Genomic DNA, 14190 nt, shown 5'->3' with positions numbered 1-14190 from the left:
CAAGAAAAAAACTAAATCCAAACCTTCCTCTGTAATTCACACCAGCCATATTCTTCCCTTATAAAATATTTTTACTTTATAAATTGTGTGTACGGTTGGATCTTAACCAGTAATCTGGTTCAAAGTTGTGCAAATAAACAAAAATATAAAAATAGTGTGTTATCAGTCTTTTTTAAAAATAAATTTAACAATAGTACTTTTTGCCCTGACTCATGGAAAGGCATGCCAAGTCCACTCGCTGAAACCCAGCGTTCCACAGTACAGTTCTTCCTGCTCCTTCATTTTCCTCTACTGATAAACAACAAAGCTTTTATAAATTAGGATAAATTAAAATACTTATTATTATAAACTGATCTATAGAACCATGTCACACTGTCAGTATACGTAACATATACTTAAGTCCATGTTTCCCATCCATATTCCACACTCCCGATGTACACTTGAAGCCTCAGATCTAATGATCAAGAAAATTCTCTGGACCGGCAATTCTGCAGACGGGTTCCCACTTTCATGAATGGAAAGACCATGTTTCTTCATGTTCTCTGTCCCAGGAGTGATCTGCATGTGCTGAGCGAACTCATGCATGGATGAAAATGGTGAGCACACGCCTCCATGAGATAGTATGTTCAGATAGCTTCAGGTTAAAAATATTTGCTGATAAACATGAAATATAAGCAACACTACTGCATCTGGATAATAAAGAACAATAAATAAACGCTGGTCAGCATGATGCTGGCTCGAGAAGCAGTTCAGTGTATTAAAAAGCCATATCTGGAGATGTACAGGTCCCTTTTTTCCAGCAGATAGGTTACTGGTGTTGGAAGCTTAGGTTACGGAAAAGGACTCCTCAGACCAAGGGCTCGTGCAGCGGGGCACCAGGTCTCCTGCGCTCAGTCTCTGTTGGTGTTGTTGGCTGCAAAGGCATGTAAGTTTCCCATCTGGCTCAGATCACTCTGGATATGCGCAACATGGATTTCTACATTATTCTGAAAACAACTGATATTAGAAGCATCTATTGTATTCTTGATGTCATTTAATGAATCTGTGAGTGATTTGAATTCAAAGGAATTCAGGTCTCCTCCCTCTGCTAGACACTTAATTTGTAATAAAATTGCAGTGAGCCTGGCGATTAAGTCTGTCAGCTTTTCGTTTTCAACACAGGGCTGTCCTGACGAGAGGTTGGCTTGCCAGACAATTTCCTGGGCCTCTTCCTCACACCTCCGTCCCATGTCTGTTGGCTGATCAGCAGGCTGGAGACCCTGGTCTGGGGCAAGCTCATAGCAATACTGCTGAACTTTATGCAAAACTTTGTTTAGGTCCTTCTTCAACTACTCAAGCTCTAGAACAATTGTTGCATACCTTCGTTGTAATTCGATGCCAATGGGCATGGAATATGACTTCAGCTTTTCTGCTTCTGTGTTCATTTCCCTTAATTTCTTGATATGTTCTTTTTTAATCATGAGAATTTTTGATAACTTAGTCACCTGGATAAGGAACTCTACTGGGAAGCCTCCTAACATCTCCGTGTCAGAGCCAGAAATTTTGCTTCTCCAAGGCGACTGTCTAGTAAAGGATCACTATCTGTAATTGGTGACTGGAGAGAAGGGGTATAATGTAACCGTGGAGGGGTCATAAAAAACCGAGAAGGCCGCTGTTTTTGTCCAAAGGCAGCAATTGGCATTGTCTCATGAGGCTCATTGCTAAGGACTTCATAGTCAGGAATGGTGTGAGTCCCCAGCCCTGTCCTATCGAAAGTTACTCTGTAAGTAGCATTAAGAGTATCCATAGCATCTATCTGACCAGTAAACAGACCATCATGAACACCACGTAATCGTGCTGTAACTTTGGTTCCAATAACCAGGGGTAGAGGAATTTCATCTCGGAGATCTTTGAATTGCGAGACATTTGCAACTTTCCTTTGTTGTAAGAGCCTGATTTTCTGTCGTTTCTGTTTTAATGCTGATCTCTCTTCCTCAAAAAATGTAGAAGAACATCTTCGTGGTTTTCCCATTAGTCGCCTGATTTTCCCCCATTCTACTCTTGTTAATTTTCTTGTTTTCAAATTAGGAAAAGATTCCTTTAGGCATACACAGAAGTCATTATCTCCTTCAAAAAGTGGCTTGTCTATATTTGAATAGAACCACTCATCTATGCACCATTTATGTGCTTTGGGAAGCATGAGTAGGTTCCGTAATCGAAAACCAATCTTCTGTGATGCTTTCTTATCTGGTGTTGACATCGTTGCTGTAAATTTCTGTGGAATCATTGCAACTCTCTGGTTTCTTTTAGGTGACTTTGTATTTATTTGTCTGTCATCTTCATCAGAAAAGAGTTGACTTCTTTTTGAATTTCTGAAAGGCATTTCTACAGCAGGGTCCGCATTCCTGCCTTTCCTAACAGGAGTTTTCTGTAAAGAACTGTACTTTTCATTCCATGTGTTAGATAAATTTCCCTCTTTTAAACTGACAAGGGCTTTTGCTGAAGAGCTCTCATCAGGCAACTGGTCGAGCTCCGCCATCTTGAACGATCCGCGCCACTTTTTCAAAGGCTGCCCGCCCCAGTGCATTGTGGGGCGGAGACTGTGAGGGAGGTTCGAATGAGGAGCTCTCGGCCCACGGCGCCTGCTCCCGCCAGGCCTTCCGGCTCTGCCCGAGCCTAGGGGGGTGGCCTGAAGGAGGGCAGGGGAGGCTGCACCGCTGCGCCCGCCCGCGCCGCCCCTTTTGCCTGCCTTAAGGTTATTTTTGATACTCATAAGTATGCATGTTTCTATTCTGATATGAGGTGTTGGACATGTATAACTCATTTACAAATGTAAAGTTTACTTCCAGTCCTTTGTAAAGCTGTTATTACAAACTTTTTAGGATAATTAACTTATACAAGTTAATGATTACTCAATGCGACTCATGGTCGTGTCAGATACTAGTCTAGTTTATCACAGAAATATACATCTTAGTTTGAACAGATAAGAAATATCTAGAACAAGCAATATTTCCTATTCAGATCTACTATAGATAGATGGATGAATAGATAGATAGATAGATAGATAGATAGATAGATAGATAGATAGATAGAAAGTACATACATACCCAATACATACATAGGTATGACTGTATAAATATAAATGTAAGTTGATAAATGGTCCACAAAAACTTCAGAAACCTCAAGAATATGGCAATTAAAATGTTTTTATTAACTTAATGCTTTTTTGACATGAGACAGCCACTAGCAACACTCCCAGATTACCTCAACAAAGATCATGAGCATAATTAAATATCCTTTTGGAGGTAGCTTCATTAGTGGCAAGCTAGCCACTGGACAAAAATGCCCCAGCTCTCTCTACATACAATATGCTGTCCAAAATGGACAAAGCTTGCATACACACTGAGTTGACTGCCAGGCTTTGCCATGACAGGGTAAGCAAGTCCTTTATATTTCCTACTTCACAATTATGTCTGCTGCCAGATATACTAGGCCAGAAGGCTCAAGATGACACTCCAATATTATAGAGAGAGACTGGGTAACTGACAAGGCAATAAACTATCGCTGTCATCTTTTAGTTTTGGAAGTTGCTTGCCTGTACTTCCTACCTAAGTAATAATTTTATTCCTTCTGAAGGTTCTGTTGGAGTTGAAGACTGGATACTTACAGTTTCAGAGTTAGGTTTAAATTGTATAGGATTTAAGAAAAAAATTTAGGGTCTAGAAGTTGATAAATACAAGACATTATAGAGAACAGTTTAGGTACAAAACTTTAGACTCACCTAGACAGGATAGGTAGTATTTTCTTCAAGGTTGGCAAATACAAATGAGCTAAATATTTGAATGTAACTTTTACATAAAGCTTTCCTGGTTGTTTCATTAACTGTTCTTACTGTTGAAGTTTATTAGGAATAGATAGATGATAGATAGATAGATAGATAGATAGATAGATAGATAGATGATAGATAGATACAAAAAAACAAAGCTTCGTTTAAAAATAGTAATGAGCTGTGATTTATTGAGAGGTAATAAGGACTAGATGAATGCTAATGGTCAATTTTATATTTTGAAAAGATACTATTGTTACAAAATGATTGGTATATTAGTAAAAAAATTTGAACATAATTCAAATTTCTTTCCTTATGTGCATTGTTTCCTGTAAGAAAAACTAGACAGACAGAACTGTATTCAACTGAAACAAACTGCTTAGAAACACACAGAACGCATCAGATGAGCATTTCATCCACCACCTGTCATTCTTAGTTCAGCATGTTTTGATTCATATTCCATCATATCCAGTGTTAGAAAATGTCATCGAATTTCAGATAACCTTGCATCTCTCAACCATGATTTCCAGATCTACAGGCTGACTCTACTTCACATTGGCTTTAGTAGTTACACATTTCCTAACCACTTAACATATGTAAAACAGCACTGCTATTTTAATTAAGATCATATCTTCTTTATGGATGTTTCATGGATGTTTTCATATAGAGCCTCTAATTCTCATCAATCTCAGAGTTTTTATTGTGCTGTTTAACATAATATGCTGTATTGTAGCAAAAATTGTGGTAGCTCTAGTATTTTACTCAATTCCTGTAAACATTATTCATATGAGGAACTTGAGAGTCAAGGAGCTCAAGTCACTTACCCAAGAACAAACACTCAAAAATTGCAAATCAAGCATTCAAGCTATCTCTCGTCATCTTGAGGTTTTGGGTTGTTGTATAAATCAACCTATCTTTTAATGTATTTTTTAGTGACAGCTCCAATATCTCTTACACCCTCAGATGCTCTAGTGAATGCAAGTAAAGAAAATGTCTTCTGGAATCTTGTTCCCCAAATTCAGAGTCTGGGTTTGTCACTGACCTGTATAAAAATGAGCAAGATCCTAAGATAGTCTATTGCTATAAAATAGCTCCAAGAATCTCTTTTCTTGTGTGTTATTGTCTCGTTGCTGTGACCAAATGCCTGGCTATAAGAAGCGTAAAGAAAGAAGAATTTGTTTTGCTTCACAGTTTTAGAGTACAGACCCTCATGATTGGAAAGGCATGGAGGCAAGAGTATCTCTTGACTGTGGTGACAGGAACTGGAGGCAGCTGATCACTTTGTGTTCAGTCAAGAGGCAAAGAAGAATGAAGTAAGCTTCCTTCTTCATGCTCATTTACTTCAGTTTGGTACCTCATTCCATGATGGGTTCAATTCACATTTATGGACTATCTTCCTTCCTCAGACTACTCTAGAAAACTCTTGCAGACAAGCCCAAACATGTATCTCCTCGATGACTCCAAATCTAGTCAATCATAGAGATTAACTTTCACACCTTGTATCTTCAGCCTTTACAGTGGATTTTTCTAAGAGATAGGCACAATTTACTCACCGTTGAAATTTATTTTCTTATCCCTGGAGTCTGGGAAGCTTTGTAAGTTGTTCTGGTGAAAAATAAATAAATCAAATGGCATTATATTAGTCTGAAGATGAAGGCTCTGGAGCCCTTAATTCTGCATTCTTTGTTCTGGAACACTGCCAACACCACAGAAACAAGTCCAGACTGGCCGTCTAAAGATTGAGGAAGACATGATGAAGTCATCCAAATATCCTCAGTGCTGGAAGCAAAAGCCAGAAATGGAAGGGAGATGACCATGGCCTCCAAGCCTCCAGTGAGCCAACAGCTAATTGCATATGTATGAGTGCAGCCAACTAGGAATCAGCCTAACCCAGCTCATATCAGCAGAATTATTATACTCCATTACAAGGTTTGAGAGATATTTTTACACAGAAAAGGAAGCCAGCTGGTACACTTAACATCTCAAAAAGTTAAGTGTATAATATATAAAACATAAAAAAATAGTGTTATTGGATTAAATAGGCTTAATGAATGAGATGCTTAAAATCATACTTAGATGTTAACTTCTTGCTCTTAATAGTTTTATGACAACTTGACCCAAGTTAAAGTCATCTGGGAAAAAGGAAACTTCAACTGAAAAGAAAATGCCTCACTCGGACTAGCCTGTAAGTAATCCTGTGGGTCAATTTTTTAAATAAGGATCAGTGTGGCAATGTCCAACCCAATGTGGGTAGTGCCACTTTTAGGAAGATCGTCTTGGGTTGTATAAGAAAGTAAGCTGATAAAATATATGCATACAAGCAATGCTAAGTGAATTCATCAAGTTGTGTTTACAAACCTACTTACTCATATATAATAATAATTAGCAATAGTAATTAAAGAAAAAGAGTCTATATTTTACAGGGAGCTGGCAGGTGGCAAGAGTAATGGGAAATGATGTAATATTCCAATTTTAAAATATTCTAATTCAAATAACAAAACAAAAAGAAAGAAAAGAAAAAGGAAAACTGTGTGAGCCACGAGGAATAAGCCAATAATAACATTCCTCCACTGCCTCTCCTTCAGTTTCAGCCTCCAGACTCCTTGTTTATGTTCCTGTACTGATTTCCCTTCATAATGAACTATAAAATGTAAGATGAAATAAAGCCATTTTTTCACAAGTTGTTTTTGGTCATGATGTTTATCACAGCAATAAGCAAACTAGGAAACCTCTATGTCTGGTTATAGATATATACACACAAAATGGTGTCATCTGGAATAATAATTTATCATCATCACCACCATCACCATCACCATCACTACTCAGGCCACATCGCCATGTGGCTTGGTTCAGTTTGACCCACTCTTAGGATTTTATTCATAATTTTAGGCTGACAATGGCCAGAGCTGAGACCATAGTGAATACCTTTGCATTCCCATTATGCATGGAGTATAAGATTCAAAGAGGGATGCTGCAGCTCATGTGATCTTTGTTTCCTCTCCTTCCTTTCTACCAGATATTGACAAGTTATTCCTTTCAGTTAGAGTTCTTCCTTAGCAGTTGAATATCCCAAGAGTGGTTCTCCTAAGAAAGGCAGGCAAAGATGACACAATAGCTATGTAGTGTCATTTGTTGCATTCTGTTTATCAAGGCCATCACAAAGTACTCAAGTTCAAAATGAAGGGACATACATGCCTTTGATTTAATACATGCAATATCAGGTATATTTTAAAACAAATATGATTTATTTATAAGCATCCCTCATTCTCATAGCAAACCTACAAGGTGAGTAACAATTTTCGACATCAAATAATTTGTAGAGTGATTGAATAATTTTCTAAAGATCACAAAACCAGTAATTTTTCAGAGCCTTCACTCCACCTACAGTGCTCTAAGTCAAAGACTATAATTTTAGCTAGTATATGATACTACTAATTTCATTCATCACATGTAGGGTCAGTTTGTCACACTAGAGGCCATAGTAACCATTGAGTTGGGAGATATCCAATTATCATTCCCATGTATGGCACTCGATGTGTTAACATACACATAAATAACTAAGAAAGCCTATTGTTCTGAATTCTGGTCTATATGTTTATACACCACTGCTGTAAAATTGATCAGTTTAAACATGAATAATTATCTTGGGAATCAAAACAGAACTCTCTCTTAACATAGAGGCTTGTGTATCTTTTAGTTGCACAATCTAATTTTTTAGACTCCTCAAACAAAGCTTATGTCCCATGAATGTGATAAAAATATGAGAACAGGTCTAAGAGGGAGGCAAAATTAGAAATCTACTGGCTAACTTCAGATAAAGAGATACTAGACAGAGAAATGGTAAAGAATTTAGAGTAAGTAAAAAAGTTGGGTAAAGACAAAAGGGGGTATGCTAAAAGAGAAACAGTTTATGTGTACATGAGTGTGTGGTTGTGCATATGGTGGGGCGTGTCAATTTTACTTTATCTGTCTATTGATGAAAACATAAGCAGCTTCATGCCTTCACTAGTGTAAATAACTTTGTAGGAAACATGAATAGGCAAGTACTTTGTGATACGCTACATAAGGCTTCACATATCCAGGAGTGCTGTAGTTACATCCTACAGTAGTTATATTACTTTTCATAGGATTCCATACTGATTTCTATAGTGCGTAAATCATTTTGGAGTTACACCCAGTAGTGCGTAAGTATTTGTCTTTACCCACACCTGAATCAGAATACTCTGTTATTCCTTTCCTTGATAATAGCCATTCTGACTTGGGTGAGGTGAATTCTAAATTGTAATGGCATTTCATTTTGCATTTCTTTGTTGACTAAGAATGCTGAACATTTTTCATGTCTAATGAGCATTTGGATTTCTTCTCTTAAGAACTATGTTCAATTTATTTGTCCATTTACTAATTAAATGATTGAGGTTTTGTGATATTTGGTGCATAGACTGTAAAGATTTCTTCACATTTTGTTTCTCAATGATGATTGTTTCTTCTATTGTGTAGAAACTCTTTAATTTCATGAAATCTATTACAAAAGAATGTCATTTTTCAAGATTTATAAATTCCAAGAGAATATCAGAAAAAAACTAAATATGCTAAGGAAGACAATGCAGCACACAAGTGAGAAATTCAGTAAACACAGGGGGCTTTTCAAAATGAACAAACAGAAATCTTGAGAATGAGAACCACACACTACTCAGTAGAAAGCCTCATTATTAATTATATCAAATTTAAAAAAGAAATCAGAGCTTGTAGATAATTAGAAAATAACAAAACATTATTAATTTAATAAACCACCAAAACTCCAACATGAATAAGGGAGGCAGAAAACACAGATTATCCAAAATAGGAAAAGACAACAAAATGTCCAAGTTTATTGCATACATTATAATTTTATTGTATGTTAGTACATCCTCACTTAAAAGTTGCAGAGTGGTCCAGTTTATTTGGTGTTCTGCATGCATCATGTACATAGATAAACACCTTGTTCTTTGGATAGGGCAAATTTCCTCCTACGATCTTGTTGAAAATATTTTCTGTGCCTTCAGGCTGTTTCTTGTCCTTATTTATTGCTACTAATTAAAGGTTTTATCTTTACATGGTTTCCCAGCTTTCCTGGATATTTTATACTCGTATTTGTTGTTTTTGTGTAGACTTAACATTTTTTAACTCAGGTATCCATTTCTTCTACTGTGTACCCAATGCCTGAAATTCTCTCTTCCATCTCTTACATTCTGTTGGTGAGGCTTGCTTCTGAGGTTATTTTCTGAATTCCAATTTTTTTCATGTGTAGGTTTCCTTCAGTTTGGCCTTGTTGTTGTTCTTGATGATGATCATGATCATGATGATTCTATTTCCACTTTCATGTTCAAACCATGTTCTTCATTTCATTTCACTGTTAGTTTATGTTTTCAGGTATTTCCTACATGGATTTATTCATTTCCTCTTTAGGGACCTCAAAAGTATTCATAAAAACTATTTTGAAGTCCTTATCTTGTGCTTCAACTATATTGCCTTTCTCAGGGTCCAGTGAAGGGCTGCTGGGGTCTGGTAGACACATGTGTCCTGGCTGTTATTAATTGTGTTTTTATGCCAGTATCTAGGCATCTAGGCTTGAATGATTATAATTCTAGGTACTCATATCTGCTCTCTACTTTGTTGGTGGGTGCTCCATTCTTTGTGTTACAGTATTCTTTCTGGTTATTAGGAGAGTGTGATGGCTATGGGTTGCCTGGTACAGAATGATTCCTATATTTTGCCAGGTGTGGCCACAAGGTATTCTGGTTAGAATATGTTTCTTGGTATTGGGAGCTGACAGAAAAGAAATTTTCCACTGCTTTAGTCATTGTTATATAGCTATGAAGAGACACCATGACCACAGCAACTCTTATGAGAGGAAACATTTAAATAGAGGCTTTCTTACAGTTTCAGCGGTTTAATCCATTATCATCATTGTGTGTAGTATGGCAGCACACAGGCAGGCACTGGAGCAGTAGCTGAGAGCTTCATACTGATCTATAAGCTGGAGGAAGAAAGCCCTGTGCTGAGATGGGCTTTTGAAACTTCAAAGTTCACCTCCACTGACACACTTCCTCCAACAAGACCACATCTACACCAACAATGCCATACTTCCTAATTTTTCTAGTCCTTTAAAATAGTGTCACTCTCTAGTGACTAAACATTCACTATATGAGCCTATGATGGCCATTATTAGTCCAAATTATTACATCATCACCATAAATTAATTAATAATAAAATCACCACATAAAAACCAAACTAGTAGGGCTGGAGAGATGGCTCAGCAGTTAAGAGCACTGTCAGCTCTTCCTGAGGTCCTGAGTTCAATTCCCAGCAACCACATGGTGGCTCACAACCATTTATCATGAGATCTGGTTCCCTCTTCTGGTGTGCAAGTGTACATGCAGGCAGAACACTGTATATGTAAGAAATAAATCTTAAAAAAAAATAAAACCACTAAATATACTGAACAAAGAAAGACTATTAAAAGCTGAAAGGGAAAAAGATAAAACAACATATAAAGGCAGACTTCTTAGAATAACACCTGAGTTTTCAGTGGACACCCTAAAAGCCAAAAGGACTGATAGAGATGTTCAAAAACCTCTAAGGGATCAGAAATGCCAGCCAATACTACTATATCAAGCAAGATTTTCAATCACAATATATGAAGAAAAGGAAACATCCCATGATAAAACCAAACTTAAGCATTATCTACCTATGAATCCAGCCCTTTTCTAGAAAGCAGTAGGAAAAAAGACTTCAACTTGAAGAGGCTAACTACATCCAAGAAATGACAAGGAATAAATAATATTGGAGCAGAACATCAAAATAAAAAACCCATACCACCACAACAAAATAATGGAACCAATAAACTCTATTCACTGCTAACTCTCAGCACCAATGGTTTAAGTTCCCCAATAAAAAGACACAGACTAGCAGGATCAATGTAAAACTCATCATTCGTCTGCATCTAAAAGCACACCTTAACATCGAGGACAGACATAACTTTAGGGTAAAAGCAAAAAGGCATTCCAAGCAAATGGACTCAAGAAACAAACTGGTGTAACCATTCTAACATCAGACAGAACAGATTTCAAACCAAAACTAAGCAGAATAGATAGAGGTCACTACATACTCATCAAAGAAAAAAAATCCAGCAGAAGGATATTCCAGTTATTAACATATATGCACCAAATATACAAGGACATCAAGTTCATAAAAGAAATGCTAATACAGCTTAAATCATATTTTGACTCTCATACAGTGATAGTGGGAGACTTCAATTTCCATTCTTGCCAATAAACAGACTATGGGGTCAAACACTAAGCAGTGAAATGCCGAAACTAAGTGACATCATAAACCAAATGAACCTAACAGATGTTTACAGAATATTTCTCACAAACACAAAAGAACATCCCCTCTTCTCTGTATCTCATACAGCTTTCTCCAAAACTGACCACATATTTGACATAAAGCAAGTCTCAACATATAGAAGAACTCTGAAGCAATACTCTGCATTCTGTCAGATCACAACAGATTAAAGCTGGATATTAACAACAACAGTGATGCACAGCTTATGGTATCATGGAAACTGAACAACTTGCTACTAAATGAAGAATGTATAGACCAAGGCAGAAATTAAAACCTTTCCAGATTGAATGAAAGTAAAAACACATCATGCCCAAGTTTATGAGACACAATAAAGGTAGTCCTAAGAGGCCTAAATTAAAAAAAAAAAAAAAAATGAAGAGATCTCATAACAGTAATTTAACATCACACCTGAAAGCTCTAGAACACAAAGAAAAAAATCACATCCAAAAGGAGTGGATGACAATAAACAATCAAACTCATAGCTTAAACAATTAAATAAAAGACAAACAAACAAAAATGGCAAAAAGACAATATAAGGAATCATTGAAAATATGATTGGTTCTTTAAGAAAATCAATAAGATTGACAAGCCCTTAGCCAAATTAAAAAAACAAGTGGAGGGTGAATATCCAAATTAATAAAATTTCAGATTTTAAAAAAGGGAGACATAACAACAAATATTGAAAACATACAGAGAACCATAAGAACATACTTTCAAAATATATACTGAACAAAAAAAATGAAAAATTTCAGAGTAACGGAGACAGCATCTTTAGAGGTTCTTCATCTCATAATCATAAGTAGCTCATTTTTCTACCTTACCAGTCAAAATGTATCTATCTTCTGGTTTGTGGATTTTTGTGGGATTCTCATGTCTGCAAACATGTATGTATATGTATTTATATGCATTTCTTATGCTTTTTCTTTGGTTCTCTTTTTGTTTTGTTGTTTTTTTATTTATCTTTTATTGTCATTATTATTAGTCATTAGGTGCTTGTTTGTTTTCTAATGAAAGACAGAAAGAATGGGACTCTGGGTGGGTAGCTGGGCAGAAATGGGGAGTGGTAGGTGGAGAGGATACCATAATCAGAATACCCTATATAAACAAAATCTACTTTCAATTTTTAAAAATGATTCACAATTAAAAACAAAACCTAGTGTTTTGCTGCCAGTAAGAAACCCATATAATTATCAAGGACATATGCCAGCCAAAAATGAATTATACAAAATAACATTCCAAATAAATAGACTACAAACAATATAGCACTTGCTATACTCATATTTGACAAAACAAACCAGACCAAATTTAATCAGAATACACAAAGATATCCATTGCATGTTTTTAAAGAGACTGATGCAGCAAGAGGCTATGACAATTATAAATCATATATTATAAATATAATTCACATAATATGTATTTATATAATTTATAATTTTATATATGGTCAAAGAATGCAATATCATAAAATAAATTCAAGTGGAGATTAATGAAACAGACCTAAATACAATAAATATGGCTAACTTCAGTATGAAACTCTCACCAATATATAAAATAGAAATAAAAATGTGATAACATAATAAAATATACGTGACAAATATCTATATCTAACATCATAATGAATCAAGAAGTTCCTTAAAACATTTCTTTAAAATTCTTATCCCTCTTATTCAATATAGTACTTGAAATCTTAGCCATAACAATAATATATAACAATAAATAAAGGTAAACAAGCAGGAAAGGAAAATATAAATTATTACAGTTAACAGATTATATGATTCTACACTTTAACGGTATAAAATAACTGAGAAGACTTTTTTAATCTGGCTGAGAAATTTTTCAAAACATTTGAAAAATGAGTTAACATATACATTCTATTAGTTTTTCATGCATTAATCATAAACTTGCTAAGGAAGAAAAACAAACCTCACAAAAAAAATTGAAGAAGGTACTGACTTACCCTATGTACATGGATAGACAAGTTAATAATGTGAAAACGTCTGTATTTTCAGATGCAATCTACATATTTAATGTAATTCCCACAAAATCTGAATGATATTCTTCACATGAATAAATTTTAAAACCATAAAATTTATTGGAAAGTAAAAATGAAAAATCAATGCAGGGGTATGATAATACATAATATCAAAATATATTATTATAAAGCTATAGTAATAAAAACAACAGTAGTATTGGCATAAACGCAACAATAAAACAGAATGAAGCATCCTGAACTCACAAATCTACCCCATCCGATTCTCAGAAAAGGTGCCAAAGCCACATTTTGGAGAAAATATAGACTTTTTGATGAATGATACTATAAAAACTGAATGTCCAAGTGTACAAGAGTGGAATAATATGTCTATCTATGACCTGAACAGGAATCAATTTAAAAATTGATCAGTGATCTTACGATGAGACTTGAAACTTTGAAACTACTAAAAGAAAATAAAGGGAAAATATCTTAAGACGTAGACAAAGGCAATAGTTTCCTAAACAGGACTCAATTAGTTCAGGAAACAGTATCAAGAATTGATAAAAGGGATCACATGAAATTAAAGCTTCTACATATTGATGGACATAATCAACATGGTGAGTACATGACTGGAGAGTCAGAGAAAATCATTGCCAGCTAATCATATGGCAGAGTCCAGACTATACAAACAACTCCAAACAGTTGCCACTGGCCAATAAGGGTGCAGAAGAGTGGAGCAGATGTTTCTCAAGATGATATAAATGATGAATTGTTGTAAGAAAAATGTCCAGCATCTTTTGCCAGAAGGAAAATGTAAATCGAAACTACATTGAGATTCTAAAACACTCAAATCAGAATTGCTATCATCAGGAAAATATAAAAAGCAGATGCCGGCAAGATTGGAGACTTGCTCACACAACGCTGGGAGGAATGTGAATGAAAAAACGCTAGTCCAATTGTCAATCAGCAGGTTGTCAGACAGCAACCGATGGGAGCAGATACAGAGGCTCACAGAAAAACATTTGGTGAA

General features: G+C 35.6%; 1 protein-coding gene across 1 annotated transcript; it reads right to left on the bottom strand.

Moving 5' to 3' along the window:
- Window positions 1-878: 878 nt before the first annotated feature.
- Window positions 879-2572, bottom strand: LOC127189509 (protein lin-9 homolog). Its single transcript, XM_051146364.1, is given in 2 exon segments — window positions 879-1564; window positions 1567-2572. Coding segments are annotated over 2 exon segments (1236 nt in total). The 5' UTR covers window positions 2567-2572; the 3' UTR covers window positions 879-1328.
- Between the last annotated feature and the right edge of the window lie 11618 nt (window positions 2573-14190).

Source organism: Acomys russatus, chromosome 5 (genome assembly GCF_903995435.1).
Source record: "Acomys russatus chromosome 5, mAcoRus1.1, whole genome shotgun sequence".
NCBI classification, from domain to species: domain Eukaryota; kingdom Metazoa; phylum Chordata; class Mammalia; order Rodentia; family Muridae; genus Acomys; species Acomys russatus.
The sequence above is the reverse complement of the archived record's forward strand: the minus strand, read 5'-3'. Positions and strand labels throughout refer to the sequence as shown.